Below are 22,321 nucleotides of genomic sequence, written 5' to 3' on the forward strand. Positions count from 1 at the left end.
AGCGAGAAAGGGTCAATTTGTAAAATGTTATCACAACCTAGACAAGAGTTTTACACATTTGTATTTGTATGATAACAATCATTTTAAAGGCCTCTGTGCTCCAAGCAGCAGTGAAAGAAAGAACCAACAGGAAGGCTGGTTGAAATTAAAATTGTTGTGTTTTATTATATTCATTTCGAAAAATCAGATCTTGTTTTTGTTTTCAAGTGCGGGGAATGGCAGCAGGAGCGCTCGCTTTAACGCTCCCCGCCGAGCTCTCCAAGGTAGAGAGCAAATCAGATCAAATGCATGACGCAAATGGAACACAATCACTAATTACAAACACAGGGCAGAGCGTGGTTTGTCTCTCGGCCTTGAAGATCAAACTCAGCCTCTCTCCTTTAACAGAACTCTCTGGATATTAGTATTTCATGCTACGGCAAAATGAAATGGCATGAATTAAGAAGTCCAAATTGTCTCTGGGTTAGTAAATGAGAGACTGTCGTCATGGATCAGCTACTGTGTGACTGAGAGGGTGTGTGTGTGTGTGTGTGTGTGTGTGTGTGTGATTGGAGTCAGTCCATGAGATAGGATATGACTAATGAACTGTCACTTCCACAACACAGGCACAGGAACAGACACTTACTAACACACACACACACACACACACACACACGTACTGACCAATCTTTTGGTAAAATGTCAATATGCTGCAGCGCGTTCAAATCTTTGTGAAGACAGTCATTTGTCATATCTGAGGTCCTGGATGTAAATGAAGTTGATGGCCTTCTCAGAGCAGCATGGTGACACGTGATCATACAACGGCATTCAGGGTGATACTGCCGATTCATGAACATCCACCATTGAAAATATGTCATCTGCGTGTACAAAAACAAATGGCTGATAGCAGCGTACAGACAGTCAACACAATCTCACAAACGGGCTCGTATGATATCGTACTAAAACCCACGTACAATAATTCGTACGATTGCGTACGAAAGGACAGCGACCAGCGGCCAGTCACATGACAGTTAAGCTGTATTTACAGTTAAATTTAGCCGAGAAAAAGGGGACTGTGAGTCGGCTACAGAGCACCGGAAGGTTACCGCCATTTCAGCGCCCGTTGCACTTGAGTTTAGCCGACAAAAGGCCACTGTCCTGCGGCGACGACACTGAAAGAACTAGTTAGGATTAGAAAAAAAAAGTTTGTGGTTTGGGTTAAAACACCGGTGTGTGTGTGTCTGTGTGTCACTCTCTCTCTCTACTCTGTCAATCGCTTGGTCTCTCTCTCCAGCTGAGAAGTCAAGACAGCCAAAAGTGTTCATGGGAAATGTAGGATTAGTACTACAAGCAGTGTTGCGCAATCGGGCAACATTTCTGCCTCCTGCCAATTCAAACTCTCCGCTTGATTCATGACCAGCCAATCACGGTCCAGTATGCAACTTACACAAGTGTGATGTGAAAACTTGGACCCTCCAGGTCCCATAACCTGAGAATGGACTTCTCAGAGAAGTAGGAGACATCTTGTGTCTGACAGTTATACTTTTAAAAGTAGAAAATATTACAATTTTCTGGATTTAATTTTTTTTATGGAGGGAGAAGAAGAATTTATTATTTGGTAATCAAAAACTTTTTTCTGCGGAGAAACTATATGAGACATACATTATTATTTAAAACAAAGTATTTTTTAAGTCTAACAGCGTAAGACACACTGCACGCGGAATCGCAGCGAATAGCCGCAAAGCGCCGTGAATCTAAGCTACTTTCATTTCGGCGCCCGGGTTATCTAATCTGTCCGGCCACACCGGCTGCTACAGCGATCGTTTCTGCGTCTCCTCTAGTTCTTGTGTTAAGCCAAGTAGGTAATCACATTCAGGAAGACCACACCGCAGCCGGATCCTTTACAAAATAAAACACATTTCAAAATAAAACACCCAGGTTTATGGTGATTTTGACTTCTCATGTGTGTCGAGCAAGATAGCGATCAGGGACATGAAGAGAAGGATGGACACACACAAGCAAATGGGGGGGGAGAAGGGAGAGAGAGAGAGAGAGAGAGAGAGAGAGAGAGAGAGGGACGTTTCTTTAGTGTGGAGAGGAGAAGGATCGCTTTGTACCTGACGTGGAGAAATGCGTGGTATGAACAGCCAGACGCGCGATCAGGCACGAATCTACACTTCACAAGGCGTAAAAATCTTGGAGTGATTGCCCTACTAGACTACCATTTATGTGCTTGCGAAAACTCATTTTCTACACTCAAAATGTTCCCTTGCAGGCACCATAATAATGCTGATAAAGAGGAGGATGAAAGCGTCCAGGGAGTGTCACTCTTGTCTTATATTGGAGCAATCTGGTTGAGTCTACAATAAGAAAACTGCAGCCTTCACATGCAAATATTGTAATATATGGCTCAGCACACAAGCGTTCTACACTCTCAATCTCATATTTGCACTTACTGAGACACCAAATGTGTGATCTCTTCTTAGTTTGTGCAGTACTTAAAATATCTGAGGCTGTGCGTCTGTTAGAATGTGTGAAAACAGTGGGGATTATTGTAAATATGTATGTATATGTGGCCTGTGAATTTCCAAGCAACATAGAAATTTGCCGCTGACAGCGGGAGCCAAAACAGCCAATCTGCTGTGCAACAGCTTCTGAGAAAACTCATTTATAAGAAGAGAGAGAAACAAGAGATGCTGCCCTGGATAAATGGACAACACACGAGTGTAGGCTACACACACACACACACACAGTCAAAGGTGTCCAATTTTGTTTTTGACTCTATAACATACACATACACCTACAAGCAATCCGCAGTCGCACGAACACATGCGCTCGCGTTTGGCGTGGATCTTTGATGTCATTTTCGCACACACAAACACAATCTCACACTGCACAAGCTTTCAACCTCTCTCTCTCTTTCTTCTTAGCATACTCCCAAACACACACACACACACACACACACACTCGCCAGGACAGATGGCAGTGCTATGTGCTCTCACTCAGCAGATGCACAAAAACATTAATCACGAAAAAAGACTCAGACGGTTTAACTCTTACTACAGTCATTTTTTAAAAGAAACTCAAGATCTGTAATGTAAACTACACAGAGAAAGGTCTGGTTTATTGGCATTTCTTTAAACCAATCACAATCATCTTAATGGGGCGCTTAGCGCAGAACACAGAGCCACGGTGTCTCTGCAAAATAGCCTCGGGAAGGAACTTGTTTTGGTGGAAAATGTGTACGCTCGAAAGTGGTTTTAGTGGTGCAACAGAAAACTCTGATTGGACGATAGTCTAGCTAGATGCCTGGATTCACCCTGCAGAGATCTGAGGAGCGGGCCAACCATAATCCTCAAATCCCAAAAGGTTCAACCTGGCTTCCCTGGGTTTTTTTTTATTTACGATTAATTGAGCTCGGTCAAACCTGGCCTCAATCTTGATTGGCTGAAAATGTTTATTTTTTCTCTAAGGGATGCAAGGAAAAGCTAGCCTCCGTTGAGCGTCCGTAGCATTTTTACTGACCACTAGACAGAGCAGAGACAGGACTGCACCACGCACACAATGGCAGAGGGGTGCTGTAATAAGAATAATAATAATTCAGCAGATGCAGGGATATGTAGACCAGAAAGGGGTGGATTAAACTACCCAAAGGTGCATGCAGATTTAGCTAGTTAAAATGAGTTTCGCCTAGTATGTAAATGGTTCAAATAATTAGACCACAAATGGAATTGCAGTGTGCATTTTTATGCAAATTAACAAAAACTCCATGCAAATGTTTTTCAATTAAGCTCTGGCACTGTTTCAGTAATCCAGATAATTCATTAGCCCACTCCATCGACATTCTCCAGTGGTTTGGATTAGCAGAGCCTTGGCTTCCGCTTCCACTTGCCTGATCCCGTACCTCGTCTAAACCGCATGTTTAGTGGTTGACTCTCGGGCTACACATATATTGTTTATTTTTTTTATCGTCAACTGGCGCAATATACATATCGGGAAAGGCTTTTTGTGTTAGTTGAAAGAAAATATCAGCAGAAAACTGCACCTTATAATGTAACGGTCATTCTTTTTAGTGTTGCCTTTTTCTAGTACAGTTCTCGTTCAAAATGTCAAGTCATTTTATTTGTATAGCGCATTTAAACGAACAACAGTTGACCCAAAGTGCTTTACAGGTAGAGCAGGGAAGGCAGAAACAGTATGCCTTAAAGATACATAATCAAGTGTGCAAAGTTCCACAAATATAGTTAGGCAAAGGTAAAGTCAAATAATGTTGTATAGAATGAAAGAACAATGGAACAAAATTTGCAAATACAAAAAGATGAGAAAAAGTTGAGTTTAGTTCATAGCTCTGAATCTTTAAAAAAAAAAAAAAAAGGAATTAAAGGGAGTTAAAAGCGAGAGAGTAAAAATGCGTCTTCAGGTTTGATTTAAAACTGGGTTTCAACTTTAACAACAAAAAGTAAAACTTTAAAAACGATTCTGAATTTCACTGGCAAAATGTGTCTGTCGTAATTGCTTCTTGTAGCATTCTCCAGAACCAAATTGTACCCCAAACTTATTAGTTATTATTATTTGTTGTATTTTAGTAGAATACCGAACGTAGCAAAAATGCAGAACTGAGTACACTTTATTATCTGTTTATTGATCGCGAGTAATATCGTTACTGCAATATTTAACGTTATCACATATTTTCCTTATATCGTGCAGCCCTACTTTTAGACCCTTTTTAGGGTAGCCGCTGCAGAAGCTTACATCCCGCTTTAGCCACTAGCAAGGAAGTAAAGTGTGGTATTAGCATGTAACATAAGAAAGAGAATGTAATGCTTGTGCTCTGAGTCCGATTTTAATTTCTATCGCCGCATTATGTCCTGAGTTTACAAAAAATAATTGACGATCGCAAATCAAAATGATACACTTAGCAATAAGAAAATACACAAACTGCTACATGTTATCCAAAGAGGATGATATGCACAGAACAACATCTTTAGTCTTGACAGAGGCTTGAAAGCTTTGGATCAAATGTAAAGGCTTTTATTCCTCAGATAGGAGGCTCGCTAAAATGTGAGAGCTAAGTGGATGAGTGGCCTGGCTTTGTCATTTAAGAGATGAATTGCATGCTTTCCATTATAGTTGTTCTATTAGGAGTGAAATGATCCATCCCTATATCTACCCTCGCCTACAATCCTTGTTATACTTAGGAGGGTGACACATTATGCAACAAACATGTTCAACCGAAAAATCAAATAGACTGAAATGCAGTGTAATTTGTGAGAAAGTATGCGATGGGGAAAATGGAAAATGTGATGGGAAAACAGGAAAAGTGGTGAAGAAAATGGGAAATATGGAGACAAAAAATAGGAAATGTGGAAGGGAAAACGGGAAATGTTGCATGGGGAAAATTTGAACTAGATGAATGATTCAATTTATATGTTTTTCCATTATTTGTATGCAAAATTACTAATTCATGCTCTAGATTCAATATCACATTATACATATTTGCCTCCTCCCTTCTTGCAGGTCAAAAAATACGCAAATTACAAACAAACTAAGTTTTTTTGTAACTAGCGACCAAACACGCATATTTAGCATATCTCGGCTACACTAAATGCTATCCACGCAAAACTTGGTCTTGTTTGCCATGGCACTCTGAGGCGCTGTACCAAATTTGGCAAAGATTGGCCACTAGGGAGTGGTATAATCAAGGTAAATGCGTTTTGGCTTTTTTTTTTTCAATGAATGTAAATGGGAAATTTGCATTTGCAATGTACTTCAGCCCTCGCAGCTCATGTTCAGAGTTTTGCCGACCGCAAAACGGCAAAAGTTTAATCTATCAACTAGCGTTGCTCTGGTTGGCTATGAGTGCAGAGGGAATTTGAAAGACAACCATTTATCCCGCCCCTCGGATTGAGTCCTGCCAATGGTGAGTTCCCAGACCCAACATCTTGATGTGGGTCTGGCTTGTCAGGCTAGGGCTAAACCCTCAGATGTCGACATTTTGTAAGAGAGTACGTTGTCCTGTGCGGTGGAGTTATGCAGTCAGTATTTAAATATTCAACTGTTTCTGGACAGTTATTAAACACCTACAATCGTTATATCTCAAATTTTAGCCAACCATGAACCTATTTTTTTTTTTTAACAATGCATCTGGATTTGGGAACTCGGGACTAATTCTGGACACTTAAGGGAATATTAAATTGTAATAGCAAAACACCATATTGTCCCTCGCCAAGATCAAAGATCAAGATCAAAAAGATTTGAATAAAGATATGATGTTGTTAAATAATGATTCATGACTCATTTTCTTCTAAATCAAAGGAAAAGATGTCATTATGGTAAAACGAGCCACTAGTTTGAAGTCTAGCTCGTTTTCAGGGTGAATCATCAAATAAATAGCTGTGGCAATTTGTAAGTAAAAGTGTTATTTTAATGAATATTTTGACAGTGAACTGATCAAGGAAAAAGTGAAAACTAAGGCTGTAGATGTAAAAAAGTGATAGATTTTTTTACTGTTTAAGCAGAAAATGCATTGCAAGATGACTTATTATTGCTTACTAGGACTTAGACCAAGCCAGTAGAGAAACATTTCTTGATTATTATTTTTTTGCATTGTTAGTAAAACTTCCGTTCAAATCTGTCAGGGAAAATCTTTCATGTGACCGAATTGTTTTTATTTTAATTCATGTAGCTGGATTGTTCTCTATGGAGCCATTGAAAGGTCATGGTGGGAATATTACATTCTCTCTTAAAGTGATCATATTATGCTTATGGATTTTCCCTTTCCTTTATTGTATTATTTATATATTTTTGTGCATGTTATAGGTTTACAAAGTGAAAAAGCCCAAAGTCCACCCCAAAGGGACTTATCATCTCCAACAGATAACACTGTTCACAAACTGCTCCAAACAGCTCTGTTGTAGTCCAGCCTTTACTTCCGTGACAAGCGAGCGTCACTTTGTAACACACGTTATAATGCTCGCCTAGCTGCTAGCGTAGCACGCCCTCATACTCTGCTCCTGACTGGCTAGTAGTCCTTACCTAGGTACTGCGTATGTGCAACTCCCAACAAAGATGGAACAGAAGTGCGATGTCTCACTCGGTAGCTAAAACAGAGAGCTCAACACACAGGCTGTAACGGTATTATATTAGGAATCTATAAAGTGTCAAAGCTTGGCCTTCCTCTGTGAATTAGAAGAAAATCCTAAATGTATCGCAAGGGAACCAAAAAATTCCAACTGTGACCTTTTGGTAGGCTCTGTAGTTTTCTGTGCCGAAATATATTATGTCATAACTCCTTTCTGTGATGAATAATTTGATTTTGAGTATTAAACTGGTTTCAACAAAACCATTACTTTCTGCTCTTCCCTAGCAGACAGAAGCTTTTGATTCCAAGAAGATAATGAATTCTCAGTATTTCTCAGTATCAAAGGATTTAATCCGCCTAGTCTCGCATTGCCAGACCTATCTCCACAGCGCTGTGATCGACGGTCCAGCCCTTTCACACATACAGACCCTTTCCAAAAAATTAGAATATCATGGAAAAGTTTATTTATTTCCATAATTCCATTCAAAACGTTAAACTTCCATATATTATAGATTCCGGGCCCACAACTTAAACAATTTCAAGTATTTAGTTGTTTATTTGTACATAATTTGGGCTTCCAGCTCATAAAACCCACGAAAACAGGATTTCAAAAAATTAGAATACTGTGAAGAAATCACCATAAGAAGGACTGGACTATTGGCCAGTGGTCCAAGGTCCTCTTTTCCGATGAAAGTAAAGTGTGCCTTTCATTTGGGAATCAAGGTCCAAGGGTTTGGAGGAAGACGGGTGAGGATCAGAAACCAAGCTGCTTGAGGTCCAGTGTGAAATATCCACAGTCAGTCATGATTTGGGGTGCAATGTCCAGTGCAGGTGTTGGTAAACTCTGCTTTCTTAAATCCAAGGTCACCGCATCAGTCTACCAGAATGTTTTAGAGGACTTCATGATTCCTTCTGCTGAGGATCTGTATGGAGATGCAGGTTTCATCTTCCAGCAGGACCTGGCCCCTGCCCATACCGCCAGAAGCACCAAAACCTGGTTTGATGCCCATGCCATCACAGTGCTTGACTGGCCAGCCAACTTGCCGGACCTAAACCCCATTGAGAATCTATGGGGTATTATCAAGAGGAAAATGAGGGGCACCAGACCCAAAAACAAAGAAGAGCTGACAGCAAGCATCAAGGAAATCTGGGCTTCCATAACTCCCAGGCAATGCCACAGGCTGATTGCCTCAATGCCACGGCGCATCGAGGCAGTGATTAAGGCAAAGGGATTCCCTACCAAGTATTGAAGATTGATGTATCGTTTTGAAAGTACCACGTTGATGTGATCCTAATTTCTAAGTAAATGGTGATTTCTTCACAGTATTCTAATTTTTTGAAATCCTATTTTTGTGGGTTTTATGAGCTGGAGGCCCAAATTATGTACAAATAAACAACTAAATACTTGAAATCGTTTAAGTTGTGGGCCCTGAATCTATAATCTATGGAAGTTTAACGTTTTGAATGGAATTATGGAAATAAATAAACTTTTCCATGATATTCTAATTTTTTGGAAAGGGTCTGTACATTCCGGGATAGGAGGAAAAAAAAACGCCCATTCGGTTTTTTGTATTTCTTTGAACCAATCACAATCGTCTTGGGCAGAGCTAAGCTCCGCACGCAGCGACGGGGGCTCTTGAAAATAGTCTCGGAAGGAATGTGTTCTGGTGGAACATTTGCACACAGCAAAAGCAAACGCCACATACAATATTAAATGAAGTTAATTGTTTACACAATACAGTAACGGGAGCTATTTAAATTAGCTGGATACATGGTTAAACCTCATTTGGTCTTACCAGTGTATGGGCGTGTGTATTTTGTCCATAGCAAATCCCCGCCAATCGGTCCCAAAAACGTCCCAGTCGGAGAGGAAATGCCGTGAACATATTCTTTGTAAATCGTTACAATCATTCCACCAAAAGAACCGAGGCAGACCTGCCTTATTGCACGATGCACAAACTATGCGGTAAATGAATCGTCGCTGACTACAATCCAGCCAATCAGCTTATGATTTCAAGGGCCAGGTCAATAATAGCGTATTTGTGATTGCGGCTTGTCGATGACGTTTTCAGCGGTTTGCCAGTTCCCCCTTCTTTGAACTGAAATTACCTCTGAACTCAGTTCATCTACATATGTCAAATAACTAGAATACATTACTTGAGACCATGAATCCAGGATGCAATGTGCAACATCAGCTAAAGGTGTTTAATGTGGATTCAGGGTGCTTTAGAGAGGATTGTCCCTGTAAAGATTAACTGTGATTGCTGTATAAAGGGCTAAAATTGTAATGCCCCCTGAGCCTAGTAAGTCAAATGCAGCTGGGAATTTTAAAGCCTTTAGATATGGATGAAAGCCTCACATATCAGGCAGAAGTTTCTCTGCGTCTCGATTTAGAGAATGTGTCCCGTTTTGCTCCCAGCAGTGATAAAATAAAAGTTCTATGTGTAACTTTTTCATGTGGGCCTATTAATCGCTTTTTATTGCCAATGGGTAAACCGATTTGAAAGTAACTTAAAAACTGAGACTTCCCCCGACCTTCTCGGTTGCCTCCCGGACTCCCGGAAAATCCGAAGGATGTGATGTTTGTGCACGGTCCCGAGGCAAGGTACTCGGGACAAGCGCTCGATACTTTTCAGGCCCCGACCAAATTGCCTCTATAGTATCAAGTATCAAAAAATGCCTCGTCATTCAGTACCCAATTTCAATTCCACAAGGAGCAAATCTCATCGGTGTCAGTGAGCCAATCAGCATGCAGGAAAAACTCTATGTTACCACAGAGTGACTCACGTAGTAGGAGATGAAAAATAAATAAAAAGATTTATGCCGTAATGTGTAATGTTGTAATTTCTTTTTTGATAAAATGGATTTTATAAAATTGGTATCCAAAAAAGTATCGTTCAGGAACCGGTATCGAGGTCACAGCATCGGTATCGTATCGGTATCAAAAGCCCCGAATGTTTTCTCAAAAGTCCCGAATCGAAAGGGTTTTGAAATAACTTCAAAACTTCAACTTTATATCATTTTCTTTCAGTCTCTCAAATTCTATTTACGACAAATTCCTAACCTACCTACTGCACATTATGTGCCTCTTTTTAGGTGTCAGGAGTGAAAATTAGTCATTCTATACATAAACATGAATCTACTGTGTATGTGCAATCTTTGTTGGAAAGCAAGGACCTACATTATACAATGACAATAACATTTTCAGAATGAGGACAGTTGGAGAACAGTTGGACACAAAACAGGATGAAGGCTCTACAGGATGTTTCCTAATACCATGTTTTTCCCAAATGATGTACAGATTTGTAGGCTTTCTATTATCAGATGGCTTGAAAAGTAGTGCACATAGCTGCTGTGAATGGAGCATGCCCCCAGATTTATGCTGAGCCCCGACTGTTAACAACGTCTGGCTCCGCCCCTTCTATGGAGTGCATGCACGGCCACTGGTGTCGTGTCATTAATAACAAGGATTTTCTGAAAGTTACACAAAAGAACCTTTAAAGCCCAGCGAGAAGGACAGTCCTGCTCGTTGATGAGTTCTGCCTCCAATCATCAGCCTGAAATTCAAGGGGTCGGTGTCTCTTCAAGGTGACATATTATGCTTTTCCGTATTTTCTGTCATATCTAGAATGTTATAATTTCGGAGTTTCATGTTAAACGTGGCCAAAACCGAGGTAAACGTATTCCGTAGCAATAAGCTAAAACGTTCAGATTTCCCACTGGTTTTTTCTACTCTCGGCTCTGTGTCGCGTCACACAGAGCTGGCCTTCTATCATTGGTCATCTGCTCCAGCCAGACAGGAAATACTGGAGTTAACATTGACATTGTCAACAGCAGTAAAAGATGTCATCTTGGCTGCCAATGTTGTTAAATTCTCCCTAATTCCGGGTCACATCACTCCTGAAACATTTCCGGTTATGTCGATTTTTGACTGTAGAAAGTGCTGCTATATTCCCTCTTACCTTGCGTCCTCCCGTGTTGAGCCTCAGAGGGGTCAGGTACGGGTCAAAGATCATGTGACTGGTCTCGATGTCGATGGGTGACTGCCTCTTCCCTATGGCGCACAGGTTCCAGGCGGAGTGCACCAGACCCCAGAAGGACGGGACTGGTGGTGGGTGGGAGGAAGGTGAGGAGAACGAGAGAGGGACAAAAAGAGAGAGCAGCTGTGATTATAGTACGTCATTTCCGCGCTTCCCATTTATTTCTATGGCAGCAGCCATGCAATGCATTCAGGTAGCGTCATGTGGACTTTGGAGAAGCGGGGCATCGAGTCGCCCGCTCCTCATTTGCATAAAGTTGAATCCAGACTACTCTATGCAAATGAGGAGCGGCCCGGCTCAGCTCGGCGCCTCTCAAAAGCTCACGAGAAGCTTTGAAACTGACCCTGCATAGCCTATTTCTCGCATCAGTGAACCATTTTCCGTAAAATAAGAGAACGTTTTCCAAATGAGCCACCCTTATGGTCGGTTTTGAAATCAGGGAGCTGACAGCCCCACATCACGTGACACGTTTGTCCAATCAGGTGCAGCCATGGCGGTTGTAGGAGGGTGTAGCCTGGTTTCTTTGCTTGTTGGTGGTCAATTTCAATTCAATTCAAGTACACGTCCTCGAATTTATACTTAACTACATTACTTGAGTATATGTACTTAGTTACATTCCACCACTGATAAAAGGTGATTGTTATTCGGCGACGTCATGGCCTTGAGCGCTCCATAAGTTCAGACCATAAAAACAGAGAGAAGGTGAGCAGACAAACTTCATTATGATGGAACAGGAGAAAGTTGGGTGGGGGAGTTGAATTTACACATGGCTCCATTAAAATCTCACTAAAAATAGAGCTTTCATTAAAGTCTCTAAGTTAGTTAAATAAGGTGGATGAACTGACTTTATTAAAGTCTGTCTAAAAGTTATCCCACTAGTTTTTATTGCTCATAATCTACAGCAGGGTCTGCCAACCTTTTTGTCTTGTGTGTCTTTCAAATGAAGAAATGTCTTGATTTCCAGGTTATGACCAGTACATTACATCACTCATTGTCATATACAAGGTTAATGATCTTTGTCCCAGTTCAAATTAGGGGTGGGCAATATATCAATATTATATCAATATATGAGGCTAGATGTCGTCTTAGATTTTGGATATCGTAATATGACACAAGTGTTGTCTTTTCCTGATTTTAAAGGCTGCATCACAGTAAAGGGATATCATTTAGGGGAACATCGTGATATATATATATATATATATATATATATATATATATATATATATATATATATATATATATATATATATATGACCGGTACATTACATCTCTACTTGTTATATGCAAGGTTAATGATCTTTGTCCCAGTTCAAATTAGGGATGGGCAATATAACTACATTTATCGACATTGATATGAGACTAGATATCATCTTAAATATTTGATATCGTAATATGAAGTGTTTTACAGGCTGCATTACAGTAAAGTGATGTCATTTTCTCAACTTACCAGACTTACTATCTGTTCTATTATTTGCCTTTACCAACTTAGTCGTATCCAAATTATTGGTGATTATTTATCAAAACTCTCATTGTGTTAATATTTCGCGCCAATAGTCAACCCTACAATATCCCCTCAATATCGATGTTGAGGTGGAAAATATCGTGATATTTGGGTAGTATTTAATACTACACTGGAATTATTATTTTTTTTATTATTATTTGTGGGGCTTTTTTGCCTTTAATTGATACAACAGCTGTACACCCGATAGGGGGAAAGAGGGAAGGTGGACGACATGCAGCAAAGGGCCACAGGTTGGGATCGAACCATGGCCGCTGCGATAACGACCATATGAGCCATATGGGGCGCACGCTCTACCAGGTGAGCTACCAGATCACCCCCCCCATCACTTTTTAAAAAGCAAATTTGTCAAAAATGTTCTGAAAGAATAGAACACAGAAAACACAGATATGTAGAATTTGAATGTGCAGAAATCTTGCTGAAAACACATCTGAGCTTTTACCGTCCACGGGTTAATAGATGAACTGAAATGCATTCATGTATAATTGATGTGAACGGGCACATTTAAAGAGATTACTTCCACAAACAAAAGACACAAAAGAGGAGGGAAGACTTAATCATGCCTTCATGTTTTCTGAGTGAGCAGTAGCGGTGGAAGAAGAATTCAGATCCTTTAACTCAAGTAAAAGTACTAATACCACACTGTAAAAATACTCTGTTACAAGTAAAAGTCCTGCATTAAAAATGTTACTTAGGTAAAACTATGTAAGTATCATCAGAAAAAAGGAACTTAAAATATTAAAAATACTGAAGGAACTGGAAACAATTCAATACAGTTACTATTATATTGTTGGGCAGTTTAATTTATGACTAGAGTGGATTTTTTTTTAAACTACATGTGTGTTGTGTGCAGCAATCTTAATTTCTACAGTAACTAGTGACTAAAGATGTCAGATTATGTGGTGGAGTAAAATGTACAATATTTCTCTCTGAAATGTAGCGGAGAAGAAGTAGAAAGTGGCTTAAAAAGAAAAGACTCAAGTAAAGTACCTCAAATTTCACTTAAGTACAGTACTTGAGTAGATGTACTTAGTTACATTCCAATACTAGTTTGCAGGGATAGCATTACGTGAGAAAAAGTTAATAATAATAACTAACTAATAATAACAGGAAGGAGTGAGAAAGTGGCTGGTATTTGTGCACTGGGGGTTGTATAAGATTGATAAGTCCACACACACAGAGCCTCGGATGACCTTACTAAAGCCACTGTCATTTTGACACACACATACACAGACAGACACACACACACACACACACACACACACGATAGAGGGCTTATCACAGCTAAACTGTCATAATGCTTGTCAGAGACAGGATTATAACAACTTGCAGTGCAAAACAGCTGTCTTTATGATACAAAAAACACTCATCAATGTTCGGAATTTGATACGGGTCACGTAATAATTTACAATCTTTTTTCGTTATAATTTATAATGTTTAGTGGGGAAATTACAATTTACACTCTGCTTTTTGAAATCACTACACACAGGCCTGAAATACACACAGACATGCTCAGGACCTATTCATGCACAAATGGAGAGATGTCAGAGTGAGTGGGCTGCCAGCGCTGGACCAGCGCCCTGAGCGGTTGGGGGTACGGTGCCTTGCTCAAGAGCACCTGGCAGTGCCCAGGAGGTGAACTGGCATCTCTCCAGCTACCAATCCACACTCTGTACTTTGGTCCGTACTGGGACTTGAACCAGCGACCCTCCGGTTCCCAACCCAACTCCCTACGGACTGAGCACAGCATATTCCGTTGGGATATTCTGAAAAAGGCCTTTTTCATAGTTTAGCATTTTCCGATTAAGACACGTGGGGCATTATTCAGGTTTTAGAAGCATTCCTTGGACATGTATACAGCGCATTTGGAACGACAGTTTACGGTCATCTCTGTGCGTGGCTATTGTTGTTGTACACAAACCAACCAGCCAACAGTTTGCAAGGCTGCGGTAGAGATGCATGCCCAAAAGAATAGCCCACATTTCTGGTTGGATGGAGAAACACAGCTCCTTTTAAACATTATAAAAGATTCGGATATCAACAGCTTTTTGGATATGCACAAACATCGCAGCACTGACCTTTCTATCCTACTTTGCACGGCTGCACGTACATAGGAATATATTAGTGGAATATTCACTTTCATTAGCCACGTAAACAACTTAGTTAGAATATTGTCTTTTTTCTGAACAGGGACAAAAAAAAAAAAACGGAATATTAATTGCATGTAAACATAGTAGTGTGCTCAGCTAAATAGGTTAAAGTGTTTAAATGTTTGATGGATGTGAACTTCAAAGTTATTTAAAAGGAATTTTTGAAGCGAAGCTTTTTTTCCCAGCTGCATGCAGTTTTCCTATTCACACCTGCACAAGGCCCAAGACACAAAGCTTTATTTCCTCTTTCACGCTGTCCTCACATCCCTGTCTCTCACTTTCTCTCCATCTCCATCTCTCTCTCATTCTCTATCCATCCATCCATCCCTCTCGGGCAGTATTCAGTGGAGGAGTGGAGTGACAGATGTGGCAGCCCTGACCTGCAGAGTGCAAACCTGACCCCCTGCTTGGCATGTCATCACACTGTTATATCACCCAGCTGTGTGCGTGTGTGTGTGCGTGGGTGCGTGTGTGTGCGTGTGTGCATGCGTATGACAGACAAACCTTTTAGGGCTAGAAATTGAGAAAATGTGTATACATCATGGATGTATTATAAGAAATTTCAAACAGCGATTAAGGGCGTGGCCCCATTCATTCCTTTGAAAGTTGCCCAGCGGCACATGAAGCCATCATGTAGCCAAAAATTATTCTAGGCGCACTACAGACCTCCGCTGACCGAGCTGGCTACTTCTGGTTTAGCGCTCAGCTAACTTGAATGGGGATTAAATGACAACAATTGGTATGGTATCCTACAAAAAAAGATAGACTGGTCACGTGACGACCAGTATGACAGTTAAGTTCAGCGGCCTTTATAGTTAAATTTAGTCAAGAAAAGGTTTGAGTTTGTAGTTTGGATTAAAACGCTAGCACCCTCAAAGCTTTAGTGCGTAACTTTTTGATGTTATTGAAAGTCCGTTACATTCAAGCTGTTGCCAAATGAGTTGCTACAAAGCTAATTAAGACTCTCAGCTCCACACAACTCTCTCTGTGTTTCTCACATTCGCCCGCAGAAACTCAAGTGAAGATAATGACCTCTTCTGAAGAGTACATTGTGTTTTTTTAATCCTCCATGTCCTCCTTGGCTACTAGCAACTTCAGTTTTGTTGTCATTACTTAGAATTCCTCATGGGGGGCGAGAGAAGCACTTTAGCTTTAAGTAGTACTCCCAGGACACAACATGTTTCCTGGGTGAAAGTCTTGTGTTTTCCCCGGAACACAAACTCCGCTCCCCAGCTTGAAAGCCCTGTGTTTTAGAACCCACCCAGACCACCTCCCTAAGCGGTCTTATACAGCAGCAGGTAATGTGGTGCATACAGCAATACATACTTTAAATACACACAAATTACAGTGCATTACTTTTGTAGCGACATGTACTGTACTGTTCATGACAACAGACTGTCTAGACCGAATGGATAAAAAAGGTTAACTGCCGATTAACAGACATCACTTTTGCCATGTAAGTCTATCGGAAAAAGTCTTTTTGTAATATTGTAAATAATTACTTATTGTTTTCATATTGTGCTTCAATTGTTAATTAAAACCCTTATTGATAAAGTATGCCAAGTCATGCATTGATATAAAAATGGGGGCATAAGGTCATAGCCAGATAGGTGGTGGTGTTGGTTTGGGTTTGCTGGGGGCGCCAGTGTAAAATGCCCCAAAAATGCTCAGAAACAGCCCTGGAAATGTGTCTGGGTCTGGTGTGTGTGTTTATACTAAGAGAGGACCGAATTATAGAAAGATCCCCGGCTGCCAAACACAGACGGAGGAGACGGCAGGAGACAGAAGACTCCCCCAAGTGCTTCTGAACATTAATAATATTTAACCTTAGCAGGGTCAAGCAGTGGAGAGACGAGTGGGGGACATCGAGACAAAGAGAGTGACGGAGGGAGGAAGGAGGCAGAGGGATGGAGGGATGGAGATAGTGGGAGGAAGCCCTGAAGACCCACCGTCCTTTTTAATATTAATACATCTGAGAGAGAGAGAGAGACAAAGGACAGCGTGAGGATCCATGACAACCCAACAAAGTTTTCAGGAGACTTGTGAGTGACGTGATAAGACTAGGCTCCGTTCTGTATTATATCCTTTGTTTAATCCATACAAAAATCAAAACTGTAAAATTGTCAAATCCCTGTTTTACATAGGGTGTTATGTGACTATTTCTTGGCTGAGCGGGCAGTAAAGAGGAAATAGCTTTTTGGAATTAAGGACAGTATATCCAGTATATACACCTGCCGAGACATCACTGCCACAGAGAAATAGAAATGACACCAATAAGAGGTGCAAACTACAGAGCCTCAGAAAGGGACATGAGAAATTATAATTTTTTTCTCGAGAGCATGCAAAACTATCTCGTGCTCACTAGGAACAAATCTAAGGCTAGCAAAATTATGCTAACAAAGTACTGCTAACTTTATATGGCTAAAGTTAATATTTCATATTTACAGCATAAAATTGGTTAAGTTACCTCATCATCTTTAAGTAGAGCTGCAACGATTAATCTATTAGTTATCAACTTTTAGATTAATCTGAAACTATTTTGATAATCGATTAGTCGGTTTGAGTAATTATTTTAAGACAAAAGTAAAAATTCTTTGATTCCAGCTTGTTAAATGTGAATATTGTTCTAGTTTCTTCTCTCCTCTGGGACACTAAACTGAATATCTTTGAGTTGTGGACAAAACGAGACATTTGAGGACATCATCTTGGGCGCATCTTGGAAACACTGATCCACATTTTTCACCATTTTCTGACATTTTATAGACCAAACAACTAATCGATTAATCGAGAAAATAATCAACAGATTAATCGACTATGAAAATAATTGTTAGTTGCAGCCCTATCTTTAAGTTTGTCGATGAAACTATCAAGTGCGTTTTCAGGAAGATGAATACCTCCTCCTGGGCAGCCATGCTGATGGGTACTCGGTTTCAGATTGGAGAAAAGTTTCTCGTGCACAAGACAAGCAAAACATTCTGCATGTCCATAGTAAACAGTAGAATAGAGACAGAGTGCGTCGCGTCATACTCTGAAAACCACGCCCACGGTACGGGAAAAACTACTCTCCCCTCTCCATTGACTCCTATGGCGTGAATGGTGCCTCCTCGTCAATTTTGTCTGCTAGCAAACAACAGAAAAATGCCTGAAATCTGCTGTGTGGCGAAATACACTACCAACAGGGTAAATAACCCATGACTTAAATTTTTATCACCTGCCAACCCGAAAAACTGAACTTTTATGAAGACAAAAGTGGATAGCGACGTGAGGAATCAGCAGGAAGAATGGGAGGACTGTGGGATCCTGACACTAACGATATGTCCGGTGTTACTTTTGCAGCAACCATTTTGTTGCCAAATCAAATATCCAAATGTCCTTTTTTATGTCTGTAAATTAAGCTAACACGTGTAAGGTTGGGCATATCGTTAGCTTAGTGTCAGGATCCCGCCATTCTCGCATTGCTAGACATTCCTCCACAGCGCCATGAAGGAGGGCCTGGCTAGTCCTCACAGCATTCCGGGATGGGAGAAAAACGTGCTCTGGTTTATTGGCATTTCTTTAAACCAATCACAATCGTCTTGGCCGGCGCTAAGCGCTGGACGGAGCCCCGGTGCCGCTGCAAAGTAGCCTCGGGAAGGAACTAGCTAGCTGTCTGGATTTACCCTGCAGAGATCTGAGGAGCAGTTAACCACAGAATTCCAACACAAAGAATGCGCAAGGTAAAGGACATCCGGCCGAAAAGAGTGACATTTGGCGGCAACAGACCAATCCCGGAAGTGGAACATCGTGAATATGATAGAGACTAGGACCCCACAGTCTTTCGGGGGGGGGGGACTTAAATGTCCTCTATGTCTCTATAGAGTAGAAGAGTAAGGAATTGGAGAGAAGATGTGAAGGACTGAGGACAAGAAAGAGAAGAGTTGAGCTCTCATGAAGCTTGGGAGTAACTGCTGTTTGACTCAACGTTTTGACTCAACGTTCTGAACCGCTATCAGGCAGCCAGGAGTGGAGGCCTGCTGGGCGGAATGATTGGTGGAGCAGAGCCGAGCAGTTGGTGGTGGAAATCACAAGCTGGCATGAGGTGTGAGGCTGGACTCTGGCCTGTTTATTTTGGGGAAAAGCACTCACCAAATGAATGCGTCCCTGTGCGTGGCACACTGTGCTTCAACTCGTCAAGTCAAATCACTTTGGATTGACCCACCTCTCCCAGAAAACAATAGCCATTAAGTAAATTGGTTACTTGTAAAAAAAAAATAAAAAATAAAGAATACGAGTTTTGCCACTTTTCAGAATTGATGTGTCACAGCGGGGAAACACGCGCCTGCAAATGCTCACATTAACCTTTCTTGTTCTTTAAAAAAAAAGCAATTTGTCACCTGAAATGATTTTATTATCAGCTCCTGCTTCACTGGAAGCCACAACAGAAGGCCCTTATCAGACATCCATTCTGTGTTATTACTGCAGCATCCACTGCAGCTAACCATTTCTGTCTGTCTGAGAAGCTGCACGCACGCACGCACACACACACACACACACACACACACACACACACACACACACACACACACACACACACACACACACACACACACACACACACACACACACAGAAGAACTTGGGACGTACTTGTTCTTCTTCGTCTTACTTTTATCTAGGCTGTATTAATGCCTGTTGTTGCTCTCTAAACCACATCACAAAAAAACATGTTTCCTAAAAGAGCTTCATAAATAAATGCATGGGCTTGATTTAGAGAGACGGAAGAAATTCAGGGATTTCTTAAATGGGTTGCAGCTTATGATGTCATATATATATAAAAGACAAGTCCAAGTGCTTCTTTAGCAGGGCCGGATTACCCACTAGGGCAGTGGTCTTCAACGATTGTGGCTCGTGTGGCAGTAAATAATGCGGTAATATCAAGTTTTTCCTGCATAGAGAAAGTTTTGGCGTGCCCAAAGAAGTTTGAGCCAGCGCCAAGGGAAAATCCCGAGGCCACAACGTCTGATTTTCAGCAGCCAGTCTCCCTCTCACCCCCAGCCACTAGTATACACATTCGGCTGGCACTGAATTGACTGGACCTGAACGCTCCGCTGTAAAGCTAACACTAATGGGATCTCCGTTTGCATCGTGAGGCTGTACCGGACTCTCCCAGTGACCATTCTGCCTCGGGTGAGCGGCTGGGAAAATGTCTCGTAGTCGTGTTAAACAGCAGTCCAATTCCGTGTTTCGGTTCAGTTTTTTTTTTTTTTTTTTTAAAGGTCCCATGGCATAAAAATGTCACTTTATGAGGTTTTTTAACATTAATATGCGTTCCCCCAGCCTGCCTATGGTCCCCCAGTGGCTAGAAATGGTGATAGGTGTAAACCGAGCCCTGGGTATCCTGCTCTGCCTTTGAGAAAATGAAAGCTCAGATGGGCCGATCTGGAATCTTCTCCTTATGAGGTCATAAGGAGCAAGGTTACCTCCCCTTTCTCTGCTTTGCCCGCCCAGAGAATTTGGCCCGCCCATGAGAGAGAGATCGACATTATGGCTTGCAAACAAGCAAAGTGACAGTTGCCCCCCCTCTCTCCTCCTCAATAGCATTTAAAGCTACAGACAAAGAAATGGCACATCCTAAGGAAAGCTCATTGTGGGACTGGCTCTAGTGGCTGTAATTCTGCACCAAGGCTGAATTTCGGGAAAAAGACTTCAGATACAGTATTAGGGGACCACTAAGGTCTATATAAAAGAGTCATCAGATACAGTATTAGGGGACCACTAAGGTCTATATAAAAGAGACTTCAGATACAGTATTAGGCGACCACTAAGGTCTATATAAAAGAGACTTCAGATACAGTATTAGGGGACCACTAAGGTCTATATAAAAGAGACTTCAGATACAGTATTAGGGGACCACTAAGGTCTATATAAAAGAGACTTCAGATACAGTATTAGGGGACCACTAAGGTCTATATAAAAGAGACTTCAGATACAGTATTAGGCGACCACTAAGGTCTATATAAAAGAGACTTCAGATACAGTATTAGGGGACCACTAAGGCCTATATAAAAGAGACTTCAGATACAGTATTAGGGGACCACTAAGGCCTCTTAAAAAGCATCCAAAAAGCAGCATGTCATAGGATCTTTAAAACCTGATGCGAGCCATACAGGAGTATAAGCCTATGTATGAAAACCACCATTTCGAGCACTTTATCTGCATTGACCTGACTCCCGGAATAAGCTGCTCCGTCTCTCTGCGGAGCAGTTCAACTTTATTTCACACTATGATGGTTAAATTTGCAATGAATCTGTGGTTCACAGGCATGCCAAACTGTAGAGGCGGTCCGTTAAACTTACTGTATCACTGACAATATATTGATCATGCTATTTATGAATGGATGTAACTTTCGATACTTTTGACTTTGAAGACCACTGCCTTAGCTGAAAGAAAGACAGAGCAGGGACCCCCTACTACACATTGTATACAATTCAGTCGCATATTGAACTGGGCCTGATGGATAAAAATTGATAAATGGATATTCATATATTATTTATACATCATGTTCAAATGTTACATACAGTACATGTGGAAGGCACAGGGACTCCTGTAGTTTGACTGTAGTTGTGGATGGCTGCTGTACCATGGGGCCTCCCTTATAGTAAGCCGATCATCAATGTTGTGTAAATTAGATGTTTTCTTTTCATGGCTTAAGCTAAGCTAAGCTAAGCTAACCAGCTGCTGGCTCTAGCTTCATGTTTACTGCATAGATGAAAGTGGTGTCAATCTTCTTATCCTACCCCCCGCGAAGAAAGCAAATCCCAAAATGTCGACCTATTTCTAGCTCCGGTTATTTAAGTTTATAATGTTCTTTTGTGTGTGTGTGTGTGTGTCTCTCTCTCTCTCTTCAACCTATTTTGCTCTTTGGGGAGCATTGGTCATTCCTGAACTTTCTCCAGCTGGTTCTGGTTCTTCTCTGCTTCCTTCCAGGATGATGATGTTTCTTTCACTTCCTGGCTTTCTTCTTCCCTTGTGGGTTTCAGCTTAAGGCCTGTCTGGTCGTGCTTCGAGGGTGGTTTCCTCAGGGTACGCCCTATCCAGCACCATTTTGGAGCTCTGGCATCTTACACTAGGTCAGCTGTCAAACACTTGGGGTTACTTTTGATTGCAGCATGAAATTTGACAAGCAGATCAGTAATGTTGTGAAGAATGAGCTTTTTCCAGCTTTGTCTCCTGGCTAAAGTTAAGCCGTTCCTTAACAGGCATGATCTAGAAAAGGTGATTCATGCTTTTATTAGTTCAAGGTTGGATTACTGTAATGCCCTGAGACTCTGGAACCCCCTGATATTCTTACTATTACAGATGTAGCTCTTTTTAGGTCCAAACTCAAAACTGTTATCTGTTTAGTCTGGCTTTTAATACGTAGCAGTGGTGTGACAATTTCATTCTTCTGTTTCTTTGTAATCTTTTCTGATTTTACTGTTTTCTATGTTCATTCTTTCTATTGTATGATATGTGTTTTTACTCTTGGTTTCTGATGTTAAGCACTTTGGATACCTGCTGGTTGCTGTAAAGTGC

General features: G+C 41.1%; 1 protein-coding gene across 1 annotated transcript in view; it reads right to left on the reverse strand.

Annotated features, from left to right (window-relative positions):
- Positions 1–22,321, reverse strand: part of LOC114569274 (carbonic anhydrase-related protein 10) — a 93,624-nt gene that overhangs the window by 36,290 nt on the left and 35,013 nt on the right. The window contains exon 3 of the mRNA XM_028599097.1: positions 11,023–11,165. Within this exon, the coding sequence (XP_028454898.1) occupies positions 11,023–11,165 (143 nt within the window). The remainder of the gene's footprint in view (positions 1–11,022; positions 11,166–22,321) is intronic.

The sequence above is a fragment of the Perca flavescens genome, chromosome 15, assembly GCF_004354835.1.
Source record: "Perca flavescens isolate YP-PL-M2 chromosome 15, PFLA_1.0, whole genome shotgun sequence".
NCBI classification, from domain to species: domain Eukaryota; kingdom Metazoa; phylum Chordata; class Actinopteri; order Perciformes; family Percidae; genus Perca; species Perca flavescens.